General features: G+C 44.0%; 1 protein-coding gene across 1 annotated transcript in view; it reads left to right on the top strand.

The window, feature by feature from the left end:
* The window catches only part of EFL1 (elongation factor like GTPase 1), a 120,060-nt gene that overhangs the window by 29,716 nt on the left and 71,474 nt on the right, over nt 1-18,870 (top strand). Inside the window, exons 8-15 of the mRNA XM_038532984.1 lie at nt 1,252-1,375; nt 3,585-3,661; nt 4,324-4,460; nt 5,386-5,508; nt 7,469-7,568; nt 12,136-12,287; nt 12,539-12,705; nt 17,480-17,618. Coding sequence (XP_038388912.1) covers nt 1,252-1,375; nt 3,585-3,661; nt 4,324-4,460; nt 5,386-5,508; nt 7,469-7,568; nt 12,136-12,287; nt 12,539-12,705; nt 17,480-17,618 — 1,019 coding nt within the window. The remainder of the gene's footprint in view (nt 1-1,251; nt 1,376-3,584; nt 3,662-4,323; nt 4,461-5,385; nt 5,509-7,468; nt 7,569-12,135; nt 12,288-12,538; nt 12,706-17,479; nt 17,619-18,870) is intronic.

Here is an 18,870-nt window from a genome sequence, read left to right on the forward strand (position 1 = left end):
TATAAACAAAATAATAATAGAAACTAAAATTTTGGGAAATTGAAAAAAAAAAAAAAACAACAAACCCTTTACCTGAACAAATAACTGTGGAATCAGATGAGAAATTAAGCTGATAATAGTGAGTCACTTTGAGGTGGCCCCTTGATGCCAGCTCTGGAATGTAAGCAGCCTGTAACCTCATAATCAGGATTTTGATTCCTGGTTGGGTCTTTTCTCTCCCTGCATCCTCAGTGAAAGGGACATTGGGTATTTATCTCCAGCACTTTGTGGTGCCTGCCCTTGCTGCTAAGCTGAAGCCTGATGCTTTTCACATCTCTGGTTCCGACTGCAACCATGAACTAGCTTCCTATGCTCCCATCAGGGTTCCATTATCGTGAGAGAATTTCGGCTCATCGGACTAAGCTGTAGTTAACCCCTGGATTCTGGCAATACCACACTTGCTGACACTCTGTAAAAACTTGTCAAGAGTCTGTTACCTGTGGACTGTGTGCCATGGACAGGATAGCAGGCATCTTCCCAGATGCTGGTGCTTTGAGAACTGGACTCACACCTTCTGTGAAGTGTGCTATTCCATGCAGAAAAGATTTTTTTTTTCTTTGATCCAGACGGCACAGAGCTACAGATAGCACCTCGCATTGTTAAGTGACTACATTCCGTGGCTGGGGTTTGCAGTTGAGCAGACCTGGGTGCTAACTGGTTTTTCTGAAGGTGGGGGAGAGAGCTTAGTAAGCATGCATATGTTTCCTATTGAATCCAGGATGCTAAATGGCCTTTTTCTGGCAGGCTCTGGCTCTGTAGTGTTTTCCATTGTGAGCACCAGACACCTTTAGTAGCAAAGGGCAGAAACAAAGTTTATTGCTGGCATAGTTGCAGAGGGCAGCTGGAGTCTGCATCTCCTTAACGCTTGTGCCTCTTGCCTTGCTTTACACATGCAGAATTACAAAAGGGAGCAATAGAATGAACTCTAATCCATATGAATGTAGAGCGGCTGGGCAAGATCATGGGCTCTGAAGCCAGACTGCTTGGATTTGAGTCCCAACCTCATGTGTTACCTATATAATATCTCATGTGCTTCAGCTTTTTCTGTACAATGGGGGAGGTCATTAGTACCAGCTCATCAGAAGTGGAAATGAGGGCATGTAGTAGTACATCTAGAGCACTTTGAACAGAACCTGACAGAAATAGTGGATTGTTAGCTACTCTCATAATAAGTGTTGTTACTCATAATACAAACACTTGCTTTTCTTTCAGGGTTGAGCACTTTGCCACAATCTACAGTCAAAAAATTGGCATCAAAAAGGAAGTTCTTCTGAAAACCTTGTGGGGAGATTATTATATCAATATGAAGGCTAAGAAGATCATGAAGGTTGATCAGGTGATGTGGCATTTGTCCCTCTTGTGTGTCAGCCACATTCTTGCCCTGATATTCACACTTGTACTGTAACATCTCTGGTAGATGTAATTTGGTTTTGGTTAAAGTGGGTCAGTTCATGGGATGCCTGGGTGGTTCAGTGGTTGAGCGTCTGGGTTCAGCTTAGGGCATGATCCCAGTTCCGGGGATCGAGTCCCACATCAGGCTCCCTGCAAGGAGCCTGCTTCTCCCTCTGCCTATGTCTCTGCCTCTCTTTCTGTGTCTCTCATGAATAAATAAATGAAATCTTTAAAATAAAAAAAAAAAAAAGTGGGTCAGTTCATGAGGGGTTCACATTAACATGTCTCACTTCCAAGAATTGCTTAAATGGAATTCTTTAAATTCAGGGAACAAAGAACTGCTTTTTGTTTATTTCTTTTCTTTCTTATTTTAAGAGGAGCAAAATTCTCAGACCCCATGCACTTGAAGAGACATATTTTGCATCAACCTTTTTTTTTTTTTTAAAGATTTTATTTATTTATTCATGAGAAACAGAGAGGGGGGGGTGCAGGCAGAGGGAGAAGCAGGCTCCATGCAGGGAGCCTGTGCATCAAGTTTTTGTGTGTCTGTCCCTTTCATTGTAAAGAGACGACTCTTTCTGAACATGCTGTATTCCTAGGCTTAGCTCCAGGCCTTCTCTCGCTGAACATTGGTCACCATGCCTACTGATGGGGAGAGGCAGGTGCTTCCGGGACCCTTCCCTCTATAGGGAGAACTGATGGGTGCAGGGCTGCTGAGTCACAGAACCTTAAAGGATACTTTCCTTGATGCTGCTTTGTTGTTTGTTGTTTTTAATGTAAAATTCAGGATTTTATAAATTTATTCTCATGGAAGAGCATATATATATTTCCTTTTAGAAAATATTTGTAAATACAAAGCTATAAGAAAAGAATAGAAGCCAACGCTGCTGGTGCTGTGGTTTTAATTTTTTTCATTCTTTTAGAATAGAGATGTCCATCCCTCAGCTGAGCTTATATTGTTTATATAACATGGCTGGATTTTTGCTTGACATCATATCGTGAACATCTTCCTGTGCCATTAAAAGCCTTTTATAGGGCAGCCCGGGTGGCTCAGCGGTTTAGCGTTGCCTTCAGTCCAGGGTGTGATCCTGGGGTCCTGGGATCAAGTTCCGCATTGGGCTCCCTGCATGGAGCCTGCTTCTCCCTCTGCCTGTGTCTCTGCCTCTCGCTCTCTCTCTCTCTCATGAATAAATAAAAAAATAAAAAATAAAAAAAATAGATATATTTTATATATATATATATATATACTGTTTTTTTTTTTTAAAGATTTTATTTATTCATGGGAGACAATGAGAGAGAGAGAGAGAGAGAGCGAGAGGCAGAGACACAGGCAGAGGGAGAAGCAGGCTCCATGCAGGGAGCCTGATGTGGGACTCAATCCTGGGTCTCCAGGATCCCGCCCTGGGCTAAAGGCGGCGCTAAACCACTGAACCACCAGGGCTGCCCAAAAATACTGTTTTATAAACAGTATATTTTAAAAAGGAGCCGGTGTAGTGAGGTGGCAAAGAGCACCCAAGAGTCCAAGTCTGTATTTGAATCTTGGCTCTGCTGCTACCAGCTCTGTGGACTGTCCTCATTCTTACATCTGTAAGCTGGAGACGGTCATCCTTATCTCGTTACTCACCTGTCCTTCAGGAAAGGGGTGGCCATGTATATTCCGTCTCATGTGTGTGACGGTATCCTTCTTGAGGTGCCATTATTTTGCATATAGTTTGGTAAGAGAAATGATAGGGTTTTTTTTTTTGTTTTTTGTTTTAGTATCCTTTTCTTCAAAGTTGAACATTTTTCATATTTAAGAGCATTGTTTAGAAGTCTGTGGAAGGGACCTGCACACACAGTGTGACATTTTCGTGCTTGGCCTGGATGTCATGCATGCCTTTGATGGCAGTGCTGGGGCAGTTGCAGTGACATGCCCCACAGTGGTTCTCATCATCTGTCAAGTCCCTGCTCCCAGAGAAAAAGAACAGTGGTTTGTTATATACACTGCACATTATTGGCTGTTTAGTGCATTCTTACAACTGTTTCCTGCTACTTTATTGCTAAGTGAATGTTTTCTGGTAGAAATGAGACCTGTTGTTAATAAAACATGTCAAGGATAAATAAGCTACCTGTTAAAAATTCAGAAACTTAAGTGCATGTGTTCTTTTTTACAGGCAAAAGGAAAGAAACCTTTATTTGTGCAGCTGATCCTGGAGAATATATGGAGTTTGTATGATGCCGTCTTGAAAAAGTAAGACTGCCATAAAATCGTCTATCTTTGGGCAGTATGATCCACCCTCACCTTCAGGGTCGATGAGCCACATGCTTCAGAAACCTTAGTTGGTCAAGGAAGTGAGCAGAGCCTTTGAAGACCAGCCAGTCACAGGGAGCAGGAGGGACAGAACGGTAGTCAGGGTTCCCCAGGATGCTGAGATGAGGGGACACAGGGATGGAGGGAAACACTGGGTCTTTGTCTTTATAAACTCAGCCTAAAATAAAGTAGTAATTGTAGCAGAAAGGGTGTTTGATATCTAGGATCATTAATTGGGAACTTGGGAACACTTTGCCTGAAACCAGTGGAAAAGAAATTTTGCTTTAGTAAATTCAGAGTTTTTCCAGAGTTGGAATCATGACCTTGAGCATTCGCACATAAGGCTGCTTTCCTGGTCACCACAGCTCACCTATGGGCCCTGGAATGGTGCCCCCCTGGGAGCCTTGCAGGAGGGGGATCTTGGAAAGGAAGGGTGTCAGGACCGAACTGCCCCCCACCATGGCAGGTGCCCCTCCATGGGCATGTTCAGGTCCTTGTAGCAGACGTACATTAGAAGTAAGTGTGTCAGAGAACGTGGAGTTCCATTTCCTGTCTGTTCCCTCCTGTCTCTGACTTTCCCTCCACTTGTATGCTTACTACAGGGACAGAGAAAAAATTGATAAAATAGTGACTTCTTTAGGATTGAAAATTGGAGCCCGAGAGGCACGACATTCAGATCCTAAAGTTCAGATCAATGCCATCTGCAGCCAGTGGCTGCCCATCTCCCATGCTGTGCTCGGTATCCTTTGCCTGGATGGTTTGTAATGAAATCATGGTTCTGACAAAACTGGAGAAAACATCACGTTACTGGCAATCAGGAAATCCTTTGGAGATAACACATTTCAACTCAAAATAAGTCTTCTGTACTTAGTACTCTGCTATGAAGCTGTATTTACTGCTTTTACAAATGAATGTTCTGGTACTGATTCATGGTCTTACTAAACCAACTCACATACAGGTTCTTTCAAGAAGATGCATTTTTTGAATTTTTATTTGGTAGTTTGTAAAAATAAAATATTTTACTAAGATTTACATATAAGTAGATAATTTAGGTGTTTATGTTATGTTAGATCAGTGTTTAATTTTAGTGCCATATTATCTTAGCCTTTTGATATTTCTCATCATATTAGTGACTACCAGAAGACTTGATTTGAGGTGGTGCACCTTAACTGAGGTGATTTTATAGGTGAATTCAGATTGTCTTCTTGTTCACTGGTGTGCGTGTCCCAAGCAGTCCCCACATGGAGGGCTTTGGGTGCAGGGTCCTGGGCGTGGGCTGGAAGTGACACCTCACCCCTGCAGTGACACTGGCTCTGGTCAGGGACATTCCAGTATCCTGGCTGGTGGCTAATGGTTGTTTGATAGAAGCGTAGATAGACTGAAACCATGTGAAGCCGAGCTACTAAGCTATGCTGCCCTCTCTTGCTCCCTGGGCCATCCATGTCCTAGAATATCTGTGCCAAGGGTCCTTCCCAGGCTGTAGCGAGTCTGTGAACTCCTTGGAAGTGTGTCTGTACCATGAGATGTGGTGCACAGCGTTTCCCAGCTCAGGCATTTCCTGTATGGACCGACACTGTCACCTCGGTACATAGTGTGCGCTGGGAATCTCTATCTGGGTGAAGGGCATGTGTTTGAGGTTGTGAGCCCTTGACAGCAGACGTCAGCTATGGTATGCCAGAAGCTTCCCAGCCCCCTGGATATGACAGCCGAGAGGGTGGAGAGACTGATGTGCACAGGATCACAGACGTTCGACTCTCTACCGCCGGAAACCCAGGCCCTGAAAGCAGGTGAGGTAGAGGTGGCCTCAGCATGTGCCGTAGTTCGGACCATCCTCAGTCAAGGCTGCTCTAGATCAGTTTGTCAAATGCCAGTTTGCTAAATGACCAGTTCCACAAAAGGCCATTTTGCCAGAGCTTCAGCGTTGCTGTTTTGTTCACTCCTGGGGTGGGACATCAGAGGTTCTGAGCCTCATCCCTTCTGCCTGGATCTCATCTCAGAAGCCACTGGGACCCTGTGACCAGCCCCTCACAGCCAATAAGGTGTCGCTGAGCTGCTGTGTCACCAGCATGGCTGGGTCCCTAGTGACTGTGCCAAGGGTTCCAGGGCTGGGCTTCTCACTGCTCCCCACAGGAGGAGAACTGCCTGTTCCAGGCTCTGAAAGGCTCCATAAGGTCCCCTGCATGTACTCCCCATTGCCACTTCTTTTCCTCCCGTTCTGTTGAATTTGCAGCCTCCATCCCCAAAACCACTTGGTTGCTGTTCTTGGGGCCCCTATTGACTCTCCTTTGAACAATTATCCAACTAGACCTGCCCCAGCGCTTAACCCAGCAGGTCACTCCTTCCTCCTTGAGGCATTTTGTTATCTAGGTGTCCAGGCGTCCCACCAGCCTCTGCTTTCCTCCCTGGCTGGTTATTCTTACTCTCTGTTCCTGGCTCCTCTCCCTCCTTTTCCTTTCTCTTTCAGGCGGGAGGCTCCAAGCAGGGCCTGTGTTCCCTCTCCTGGCGATCCCACCTGTCTCGGGGCTTTCTACAACAGCATCTGCTCATGGTTCTCACTCGTGTGTCTCGGGGTCTGTGTGCCCCCTCGGCTCTGGACTCAGGTGCCCACAGCACCTCTCTCTGCTTGGCTGTCTGAGAAGCACCTGAACCCTAACATACCCCAAGTGGGCTTCTTCCCTACTCCCTCAGCCTGCCTCTCCTGGTTATTTCCAGCTCTGTCATAGGAGACTCGGTCCTTTCATTTGCTCACTCCATAAAGCTCAGAGTGATCCGTGGCTCTTAAGTTTACTCACAGCCCTGCGTCCAGTCCATCTGCACATCTTGCATATTCCTGCCTCGAAATCTATGCAGAATTCACCTATTTCCCAGCATTTCTGCTTCTGTCTCCTTGGGCCACGCCACCGTGATCTCTCATTAGGGTGTTAATATAGCTTTTCACCCAGAGTCCCCTCTTCCACTCTGGTTTCCTCTGGTTCTCTCCCCAGTGCAGCCTGAGTGATCCTAGACAGTGTGGTCTTGACAGCCTTGCACCGGTGTCCCCAGCAAGACACCTGCTGTATGCTTCTTCTGATTTCCTGTAGCTTTGCTCCTATTTCAGTATTACTGTTGAATTCTTTAATCTTTGTGCACATTATTTTGATGGGGGGGGGTTAACTTTTTTTTTTTTTTTTTTAAGAAATTTACCAATCAGTGGTTTTATACCTCCAGTAAGGTTGAGAAAAATGTCAGTGTATTGATCTGAAATTGCATTAGAATGTTTAGATTTAGGGAAAATTGACATGTTTATAATATTGAATCTTTATTTCTAAGTGTTTTGTTACTGCATGGTGAGATAATTTTGTCCATTTTCTAACTTGTGTAACTTTTACGTATTTTATTAATAAGCTGCTTTGTGGGCTGTTGACATGTGGTAGGATTTCTCAGTTTTACCCCCTCTCAGGATGTAGGGAGGGATTTATGAGGGCTTGTAGTGGGGGCAAGGGGCTAGCACTCTTTGCATGCTTCAGCTCCCAGCCCTCCTTCTGCTCTGTTTATTTCACCTTTCTTTCTCCATTTCTACCAGCTCTGCTTGCTTTTGCTCTACTATGTTCTAGCAATTTTATACTTTTCTAAATAGAAATTTTATTGTAGTTATAAAAGATTATAGGCTGGGAGATGATGCCATATTCTAAGCATCCTGTGTTTTAGAAGTCTGCCTTTCTGGTAATGGGCAAAGCTAGTGACATTTTTCCTTCCTATTTGTTTTAGCTTTCCTGAAATGTGGAAGCGAGGACACTGCTCCAGTTATTATCTTTGTTTCCAAAATGTTTGCAGTTGATGCCAAGGCTCTGCCCCAGAATAAACCCAGGTAAGGAGAAGGGGAAGGTTGGGCTGGGCCCTGGATATGGTGGTGTGTGTTTGGGGGAGCACAGAGGTGGCATAGGTGGGAGTGTGCAGACAGCCCTTTTCCTCCTCAGGCCGGGATGGGTCCTGAGCATCCCCTGTGGGAGCACACACTGTGCACAGTGCAGTATCTTTCTGTGATCTCTCTGTAGGAGACAGTGTTGAGTCAGTGCCAAGACGATTGATTTGAATTCATGTAAATTCAAGAATCATAATCCAGTAGCCACAGTTCATTTTTATTGAGCATCTGGCAAGTTTTCCAAGCCCATTTTGATGACCTCGTGGAGATTTATGAATGCCTGAGCATGAGTGCTGATCTGTGTGTTTGTGGCAGGAGGCAGGCACCCCCAGAGATGGATTATTTCTCACATTGCCCATGGCTTGGAGAATCTCTTCTACATCATCTCGGTTTCCATGTGTGTTACCCTCCTTCCCGACTCCACCACTTCTCCATCTAGTTCAGATCCTCATCAGTTCCTATGAAAATGACAGCAGCAGCAGCCTCCTGTCTGGTTCCCCGTACTGTCTCAGCCTCTGCCAATCCATGGACCACCTTCCTTCAGTGTGATTGTGGGGTCTGGAAGCTCCTCTTTCTGTAGTACCCACATCTACTCTGGATGTTCTCTGTAGGGATCTTCTCAGTAACCCGAGAGAAATAATGTAAATATTACTTCTTAAGAATGTCTACCAACTCGGGAGCATCTTAAATCTTACTCTTCTGTCTTGTGAATAATAATGGCAGTAACAGTAATCACTGGCTGTTGTCTACAGAGCTCTTACAGTATTCGTATCTCATCTGTTAGAGAGATCTAACAACACTTCTCCAGTGGAAGGATTTAGGGTTTCAGGTTCACCTGTGACGAAAATAAGGATCCTGGAGAAGAGTGAGTTAGGTGCTCCAGGTCACAATGCTGGAAGGAGGCCACTGGGGCTGTAGTTTGCTGCCTGGAATCTGGCCTTGCTCATCCAGGGTGGCTTTTCCTTCTTTTTTTCTTTTATTTTTCTTTTTTCCAGCTTCTGCATTTGGTTTTACTCTTCATGTAACTTTGAAAATGCCACTCTGCTGCTCCTTAGCTTCTCACTGGGTATTCTGGAAAGTTCCACCCAGTGTGGCTTTTCAGCTCCTGCTCCTAAATTTAGGAGCTATCAAATGTCTAGCAGCCATCCAACCTCCCAGCCCTTCTAGATTTTGGTCCTTTGTTTTTGCTCTTCTCAACTGTAGTTGATTACGAATTCTTGCTAGTATGTACTTGGTCTAAATGCCTGGTAAGTAACATTCTATTGCGAGTTTTTAGGCGGTTCCTCTTCCCCTGAATCTCTGAGTCTGTGTGTTGCTTTTGTTTCCTTCTCAAGAACCAGTTCCTTCCAGTTATGAGATGCTGTTTTCAAACAGAAGCCACTTCTTGGGTCTGTTGCTTCCCCCATCTCATCTCTGGTAGCAGCTGCAGCAACATGTCCCCTGACACTCTAGCATTGCCCAGCCAGAGCATGAGCGTTTTGTGTGGAGCCCGGAGGATGGATGGCTATGCGTCCTTGCAGCATTTCCTTCACTCCCCACTCTTCTCCCCAGCCTTCCAGGCAGCGTGCTTGCCTCTGACCCCTTCATCTCTGCTGTTGGGTCAGTAATCAGTAATGCCCCTCCATTCGGGAAGTACCATCAATGGTTCGTTCAGCTACAGCCTGAGGAACTTGTCACCCACAGCTTTTCTTTGGCTGATCAAGCTCTGTTTCCTTGTAAATAAATTCCTCTTTATTCTCCACAAATGCTGGAAATGCAGTGGGGACTCTGTGTGAGTCCCTGTCCAGCTGTCTGCTCTGTTTCCCTGCACCACTGCCCTAGCCCCCAGCAGCGCTGGGCACAGAGTGAATGTTCACGGGATGGCTGGGCAAATGCTCAGACGGGCAGGGAGCCTCTGTGCATTGGATGCTGACTTGATGACTATGACTATAAATGCTAATTTATTACAGACTGTGTCATGAATTTAGGGAGAATGAAGATGTAATTTATGTGAATAAATATGTTTCTTTCTTAACCAAAGTTAAAGTGATTTACTTAATGTGATGATGATATTATCATCTTTAATTCCTTCTGAATGGGAGACATCCTGAGGATAATGAGCACAGGGTTTGGAGTCAGATCTGGATTTGAATTGTGGCTTCTCCATTTATTTTCCGGGTGACTCTGGTTCAGGTTAAATTTCCTAAGCCTCTGCTTTATCATCTGTAACGTAGGAATGATAATATCTATTTCATTTAATTGTTGTAACAATTATGTACTGTAATTATGCAAAGTGATTAAGAGGTTGTCAAGATCCTAGTGATAAGCTCGTTGAAGGAGACTTTTTCTTCATGGGCAAATAGGTGTCTTGTATTTTTTCCTCCCTGTTCTAATGAAGATATTACATCCTACATTTATATTTTAACTTGCACTTTTCAGATATTCTTGTAAGAGGTTTTATTTTTTTTTATTTTTATTTTTTTAAGATTTTATTTATTCATGAGAGAGACAGAGAGAGAGGCAGAGACACAGGCAGAGGGAGAAGCAAGCTCCATGCAGGGAGCCCGATGTGGGACTCGATCCCAGGAGTCTGGAATCATGACCTGAGCCAAAGGCAGATGCTCAACCATTGAGCCACCCAGGCGTCCCTTGTAAGAGGTTTTAGCAAGAGTCTACAAACATGGGGCTGATGGATGGGACAGTTGGAGTGTTGCCCCTTGTGGAGCAGGGCAAGGGGAAGAGTGTAGGCCATCACAAGGAGAGGGAGAGGTGGGTCAGTTGGATGTTGCTCCAGAGGACAGAACTGCAGCTGTGGTGGGAAATGATGAGGAAGCAGACCTATTCCATACTTTAAAGGGCTTCTAATACTTAGAATTTCCAGGAGGGAAGCTGATCTCCTGCAGGGGAAGCCAGCCTCCAGTACCAGCAGTTTTGGTTGGCTCAAGACACACCTGACTAGTCTGTTCTCAGAGATTACTTGCTCAGGTTTTGTGTCCTATGATGCAGCCATGCAGTCATGTGGGACTGACCAAAAGAGACAGCTCCTAGAACCAAACTCATCTTTTTGAGGGGCAGTTGCCAAGGGAGGTAGAACTAGTGTCCAGTCCTGTTGGGAGGCCTTGTCTAACAGACAGGAATGTGAAGGGTACAGCAGTGGACAGTCAGTGCTGTAAGCAATCATCTTCCAGGCTAACCCACCTGAAGTAGGAGGGAGAAGGGTTTTAGGGCCCTCAGCTTAGGAGCTCCATGAATATGTGGCCATTTCAAATGCACAGGAACAGTGTATATGCAGAAGGACTATCTGAATGGTTCCGGTACTTAGGGGAGGGGGGCGGGGAGCAGGATGGCAGGGTGGGGATGAGATTACCTGTTGGGTGTCAGGTCAGAGATCAGAGAGAAAATCACAGTGCCAAAGGTGAGGGACAGCGGGAGGGAGGCACAGAGTGACAGGACCAGGTGGCAGAGCTGAGCTTCTACAGCTAGAGCATAAAATTAGGAACAGAAATTTCTTGGTCTTGAGTTTCTTGGTGCTTGGTCCCAGAGTACAGGGCTGAGATGCTCTAGTGCTGCCAGCACTAGGGTAGCAGTTGCTCTTGCTTTGTGCGGGAGTTGAGGACGCACGTAGGTTTAGGAAGGCACATGGGAAAGAGCCAGATCCTGGGACTTAGTGCACCTGCCTGGTTTCCACCTTCCAAACTTAAACTCCTAAACAGAATGTCCATTTTTATTCAGTTTAGCGCTTTCCTTTTGAAAAGACTTTTGTTATTAATTAAGGATGTATGTGCATTTTTTGTGGCCTGATAGACTCGACGGTAACTCTTTAGGAAGAATACCTGGACCCCCTCCCTCACCCCAACCAAGACTAACGCCTAGTGAACCCACAGACACACCCATGCCCTGCCTTTTCTACCGTGCACTGAGGTCTGACGCTGCGGCTGATAATCACAGTGTGACCTTTCAGGCCTGCTGAACCAGCGTTCAGCCTGACCTTGAACCCTGCCTCTTGGACCCCAGTTCTCCCTGAAGATATGTTTTTGTGCTTGTGGAGAAAACTTCCATTTCCTACTGAGGTCTTACCCTTGCTTCTCTAAAGGGGTGCTATGAGCCCTGGTACCTGCCTCATCCAGAAGAAATGTGGGCATTGCAGAAAGGCCTTGTGCTGCTGTGGGTGCTCTGGATGGGGACGTGGATGTGGGCATTACAGAGAGACCCATGCTGTTGTGGGTGGTTGTGTATGGGGAGGTGGATGTGGGTGTTACAGAGAGGCCCTGTGCTGCTGTGGCTGACTCGGGGGACATGGGCTCCCCCATGTCAGTTTGTAAGCTCTGTATAGCTAGGGATACACTCTCTCTCTTCTAGAGAGAGCCCACGAGGCTTTCTCTTCTGTCGCCACAGCTGGGGGAAACCTTTTGCTTGGAGGGGACCTGTGACCATCATCGTCACCCAGCCACACTGATGGTTGCCGTTTCCCTGCTCCGGCTACTAAGAGGTTCATGGTGCTGCTGGATGTTAACATATCTGTGATCTCCTGTAGACCTCTCACTCAGGAAGAAATTGCTCAGAGGCGTGAGCGTGCAAAGCAGAGGCACGCGGAGAAGCTGGCAGCAGCGCAGGGCCAGGCACCCATGGAGCGCCCCCAGGGTGGGAGTGCCCTTGAAACAAGTCCACAGGCAGAAGAGCCAAAAGGTATAGTTTTCCTAAATAGGTTTGAAGTAAGTTTTTGTTTTTGTTTTTTAACTTAGAACACTCATCCTATAGCTCTTGGGCTCGGCTTTAATCATAACTTTCATCAGTATTCCGCCATTCTGGGTGTTTCTTTCCTGAAACTGGGCCAGGTGTGCCTTATTCAGTGCTCCCTCTGTGTTTGTAGTGTTTCTAGGTGGGTCCTGGATTGGAAAGAGTGTTCTTAGCACTCACTATCCTTTTGTTTCCGGCAGGCGATGAGCATCAGCTGGAGACTGTGACCCTTAAATCTCTGCCCCAGGAAGGAAACAACCAAGAGTCTTTTATTGCATTTGCTCGCGTGTTCAGTGGTGTGGCTCGAAGAGGAAAGAAAATTTTTGTCTTGGGGCCTAAATACAGTCCCGTTGAGTTTTTGCAGCGGGTAAGAATTGGAAGGAAAACATTAGTATATTGTTTCAAGGTTCTTAATATCTTTTCAAACTGGTTGCATTTACCTTATTGGTAGATTGGTTTTGTCTCTAGAAAGGCACATTCATATGAATCCATATATCTCCTCTTATGTTGCTTTGGTGACATTTGTTAATCTATCTCACTTAGTAGCATTTGGAAAACTAAACCAGTATATGAACTCTGTTTTCAGGCCTTATTTAATTAATCATAAGTCTTTTCAAGGCTCAGGAAAAGATACGATAAGAGCAGCTGTCATGTTGGAGTCAAGGCAATGGCAGATCTTCACTAAATATGGAGATCCAAAAACTGGGTGACACAGGCAGAGAGCAGGTGGCCAGCAGCCATTGCCTGGCAAGTAGGTCCCAGAAATTGATCAGGAGGCTCAGGCAGGTGAACAGCCAGCCTCTAAGTGCTCCTGAGCCAAAGTGCAAGAAAGAAACCATAGGCTCGAGCTACCTACAACAGTTTTGGACATAAGCAAAGTGTATATGCAGTAGTTATGTTTTGAAGGTCGTAGGATAATGAAGATGCCAGAAGTCCTGGGAGTGAGTCAGGATCAGCAAGAAGCAGTGAGTAAGGACATGTAAGATGTGCTGTGTTGTGAGCAGGAGAGCGCAGGCTCCTCTCCTTGTGGGTAAACCAGGGAAGCTACTGGTCGTGGCTAAACATGACAGGGAGCCGGGTGGCAGTTGGGAGGGTCTGCCATTAACCTGCCTTGCCTCGCCTCAGATGTTTATTCCATTACTGTTAGCAGTTTAATCCTTAGAGATTCCTGTGCTAGGCTGTGGGTAAACAGCCCTTGGTGGGCTGAGGTGTGTTCTGCTTTGGCAGGAGGGAGCACAGCAGTGGGTGTGTGTAGGGCTATATTTTTGGGGGCTGAGAGTGCTGTGATGGCCTGTATAAAAACCCAGTTATGGTCATCTTAACATTCTGGTTTAGACATAGTTGGTAGTTTGTAATTTATCAGTAAGGGTCAAGCAGTGGCTAATTTTTTTCCTTTTAGTTCTCTAAACTGTCAAGATGAGTAAGAAATTGTTACTTACCATAGCACTGATTTATTGGGCATTATAAATTCCATGAGCATTCCGATTTATCTTATGTAGTGTATCTTTGCTCTCGTGAGGCTAGAGGTTGAAATCCACTTCTCATGTGTCAAGTTGACTCAAGGAGCAACAGTGAAATGAATTGACAGTGCAAATGACTCCATGCTCCAGTAGTTGGGGCCCCAGAAGAATCTAAATCCAACCTGGTTTAAAAACAATGTGAGATACATTATTACACGTACCCCAGATGTCAGCCTTACCTGGACTTGCGTGTTTATCCATTATGTTGTTTTTCTATTGATGCACATTATGGACTACCACAAATTTAGCAAACTAAAACAGTACACTTTCTGTCATCTCACAGTCTCTGTGGATTGAGAGTCCAAGCATGGCTTAGCCAGTCCTGCTTGGTGGTGTCTCACAAAGCTGCAACCAGGGTGTTGACCAGCTTGTGTTCTTCTGGAGGCTCACTGGGGAAAGGATCTGTCTCCAGGTTTACTTCGATTGTTGGCAGGATTCATATCCTGGTACCAGTAGGGCTGAGGGCTCCACGTTCTCTCTGGCTGTTGGCCACCCTCAGCTCCTAGAAGCTGTCTGCAGTTTCCTGTCATGTGGACTTTCCCAGCTTGGCTGCACTTACTCCTTCAAGCCAGCAAGAAGAGTCCAGGCTGAATTTATTAGCAAGGCAGTCTGGTGGTGATGTGACATAATCATGAGAGTGACATCCCACCGCCTTTGCCATATGCCTCTGATGAGAAGCAGGCTCCAGGCCCCTCTCACGCCCGGGGAGGGGATTGCAAGAAGGCATGAACAGGAAGCAGGAATCGGGGGGTCTACCATTAGGCTATGACATTCTTCTGTTTCTCTTTATAGTTTTATGACCTATCCATGCGCTATGAAAGGATATATTATTTTTGAACTTTGTATAAATGGAATCTTGCTGTAGTTATGCTTCTACGGCTCAGTGTTTTTACCTAACGTTGTGAGATTAATTTATGTTGACGCTTATTCCTGTACTCCAGTGTTCATTGCTGTATAATATTCCATTATATAAATAAACAATTTTATTTTTCCATTTTCCTCTTTTTATGTATTTGAGCTGCTTTCATTTTTCTGTTAATCTAAGCATTGTTTCCTTGAATATTTTAATACGTATTTCCTTGTGCACATTTGCAAGAAATTCTAGGGAATACACCTTTAGTGGAATTGTCTGGGTAATGAGTATGTGTATCTTCAGCTTAACTGGTTAATTCCAGATTGTCCTCCAAAATAGTTCTGATTTACACTCCCAGCTGGAGTGCTTAACCTTTCAGTTGTTCCACATCCTCACCAAAATTTGCTGTTGCCAGAATTTTAATTTTTGCCAATCAGATGCATATGATATGGTCTTTTCAAGAGGTTTTAATTTACATTAAATTTAATAAATTAAATATTTATAACACACTGGTTTTTAGGATGTTCTTTGTATAAGCTGGATGCTAATTCCTTGTTAGTTTGAAGTCTTATAGATTTCTTCTCTAGTTTGGGACTTGTCACATTTTCTATTAGTATCTTTTAATGTACAGAAGTTCTCAATTTTAATGTAGTTGAATTTGTCAGTCTTTTCCATTATGGGTTTTGATTTTTGTATCTTGTTTAAGAAAATTAAAATTGTGACTGTACCAAAGGCAATATTTCATCTGTGTTTCCTTCTAAAGTTTAAAGTTTTACCTTTCACGTATAAATATTTGATTCAGTGTTTGTATATGATATGAAGAAGGTATCTTATCTTATTTTGTCCCTATACAAATACCAGTTGTTGGGCAGCCCCGGTGGCGCAGCGGTTTAGCACCGCCTGCAGCCCAGGGCGTGATCCTGGAGACCCTGGATCGAGTCCCACATAAGGCTCTCTGTATGATGGATGCCTGCTTCTCCCCCTGCCTGTGTCTGCCTCTCTCTCTCTGTCTCTATAAATAAATAAATAAACTCTTAAAAAAAAAAAGTTCACAAATACCAGTTGTTCCAACACCATTCCGCGAATTCCCTTCTCTACCCACTGCTCTGTCAACCTTGTCAGAAATTAAATTTTATATGTGCATTGGTCTGTTTCTGGACTGTTAGACTTCATTTTTCTGTTTGTCTATCAATCACTGTCTCTATTCAGTACTGACTTCACTTCTAAGTGTTTTGATATTTAAAAAGCCATGTCATCTGCCTTTTTTTCATGTGTGTGTGAGTGCTTTGCTTATTGCTCTCTTCTCTTCTGTATAAAGCTTGCCAGTTTGTCAGGTCCTGTGAAACTCTCCATTGAGACTCTGCTTTAAATTAGCACATGTATTTGGCATGAATTGACTTTTTTGCAGTATAGAATCTATGCATCTATTAGGCATATCTATTTAGGTTATTTTCCGTGTTTTTCATTAAAGTTTTATAATTTTCTCTATTTTAATAATTTTCATTAGACTTCTTCCTGGCTATCTTACATTTTGTTGTTACTCTAAAAGTTACTGTTTAAAAAAATATTTTTTCTCTTGCTGATGTAGACAGTTAACTTTTGTATGATGTCCTTGAGTCCAGCCACCTTGCTAACTGTCTTACTAATTATAGCTTATCTGTAGCTTATTTTAAGTGGGTGATCACATTATCTGTGGATAATTCCGTTTCCTCTTGTGTCATCCTTCTATTTTGTATGTCTTTCCAGTGTGTCTTTAGAGCTATCCTACAGAGTTGTCGCTGAATCAGAGCAAGTACATTTGAATGTTGTGTGTGCCTGAGAGGCCAGCATTTTCATGGGGTTTCCAAGTCTTCCCTAACATAAGAGCTTCTCCCTTCTCTGGGCTTTTATGAATTTCCTGGCCTCTGGTGCTTTTTGTCACTCCGTTTGTGATGTTATCTTTATATGTGCTATAACTTTACTTTTTTCTCACTTCACAGATACCATAGTGCCTTGGGCCTAGGGGTACCAAAGATAAGTTGGTTGATTAAAAGACTTTCAGGGTACTTGCATTTATGCGGTGGTTGCTGAATAATTCAAGGCACTGTCTTGAATACTTTTCAAGATATTGAATAACTCTTGACATAACTTACATAATTTGAGACGGTTTCTCTGTAAGAACAAATATTATCCCCAGTATCTTGCAGCGTGCTGTCTTCCAGATTACCAACATAAGCTTAGAATAGCTGTTATTTGGCCATTTTCATGGCATTTTTATCACATCTGACTACTCTTCCAAAGTTACTCATTTTCATGCGTAACTCAGGACTGGCACCTGCTCTTGCTGAATGCTTGAAGGGCATTATAATAAGAGTAAAAGAATTTTAAGTGATAATAGTAGTAACAAGTGTTGAAGTAATAGCACAGTTGCCACCAGAACTGGTGTATGACATGGTTTACAAAAATACTGGCAAGGGACTCTGGGGATTTGCGTCTATTGGGTAATGTGGTGGTCCAGATCATAGCAGAATTTATATTACTAAGCCATAAAGCTTATGACAATTGTCGAATTCTTGACAGTTTTTAAGTATGTGAAAAGTTTCACTACTTCCGATTTTATTCATAAAAGAGATATATTTTATATCATACCCTTTCAAATTTCCGTATTTCAGGTTTATATCAAGTATGACTGTACCATCTCACCCATGAATATAAATAACGTATATATAGTACGTAATGTTTTTATTCAATGCCTCCTGACTTCTCTTCAATTGCTTTTCTTTGCCCAGGTGCCATTAGGCTTCTCGGCTCCTCTAGAGGACCTTCCCCCGGTTCCCCACATGGCATGCTGCACTCTAGAAAACCTGTATCTTCTGATGGGGAGAGAACTGGAAGACCTAGAGGAGGTACCTCCAGGGAATGTGCTAGGTAAGGCCGTGTTGTGCCATTTGGAGAGAGCGGCCAGTATGTGGCACAAACTTAGTGAGATCTTTGAAGGAAACAACTGTGATCTCTCTTTTAGTTTGGCTGTTTTTTTCTGGCGTCCTTAGACTTTAAATTCTTGCATTTGAGCAGTTAGCCTGTGGATCTGTGACTTGCTGTGAATTCTCGCAGTTCTGTTTCGGAAAGCGCTGCTTAAGTAATTTGTGAATGCTCTGATTTCAGCTGGGGTTCCATTTGGCTGGGAGCAAGAAAGAGAATTCCTGTTCACATAGAAGTCAGTCTGGATGACTAAGACCTTTCTGGTTCTAAATTATTAGAAACTATTCTGATGTAAAGGTCTATGGAACTCCTTTCATTTCTTCCAATACTTTTAATCCATTGGATGTTGCTTTCCTAATAGGAGTTACCAATTTCCATCCATAAATACTATCAACCCCATAATGTTTGCTAGCCTCCCCTCCCATGTGCGGAGTTCACTTTTTGAGGTTGTTCATGCAACCCGAAAGTCTCAGATTGAGGAGTTTCCCTTGGAGCATCACAGGGACCTGAGTGTGGTGTGGGGATGCCGTAGCTCCTGTGCTGCTGCTTTCCAAACCCTTAGGGTACTGTCAGCTATAAAGCTGTTGGGTGATTGTTTGCGCTAGGAATTCTCTTTATCTTTTAAGGAAATGGTCTAGACTGCTGGTCCAGAATAGCTGACGATTTGTTTGGATTTTGTGAACTCGGGTCCAAGAAATTTGCCTAAGCATTTTGCTACTCCCTCACAGAGATCCATTCTTTTCTTTAGTTTATGAGGGTTTTTTTTTGTTTTGTTTTGTTTTTGTTTTTTTTTGTGGAGGGGCATGGAATTAGTAGAATTCCCGACTTCTCATCATTCTTACCTATTCTCTTCCATCCCTTTGGAAAATGCCATGGAACCTAAGCAGTTGATATAACTCTATGAGCTACCATAGCCAACAAAATAATTTATCAGAAGGGGTATGGGAAGAAGAATGGAAGACACTGTTTTTAAATGGAAGGTAAGGCAGAGAGGATCTCTAACACAACACTCAAGTGAAAGGGAGGGTGTTTGTAGAGTGAACGGTTTTTGTCCTGTTTCCACCAACTAAGGCCCAGTGTTGGCAGTCTTTCCCCAGTAGAGGCTGGGGACTTGATGTGCAGTAGTTTCTGGATTTCCCTGTGCTGTCCAGAGCTGAGGCTCTGTGGTGTATGAGGAAGAAAACCATCTGTCTTTCAT

The sequence above is a fragment of the Canis lupus genome, chromosome 3 (genome assembly GCF_011100685.1).
Source record: "Canis lupus familiaris isolate Mischka breed German Shepherd chromosome 3, alternate assembly UU_Cfam_GSD_1.0, whole genome shotgun sequence".
Taxonomy (NCBI): domain Eukaryota; kingdom Metazoa; phylum Chordata; class Mammalia; order Carnivora; family Canidae; genus Canis; species Canis lupus.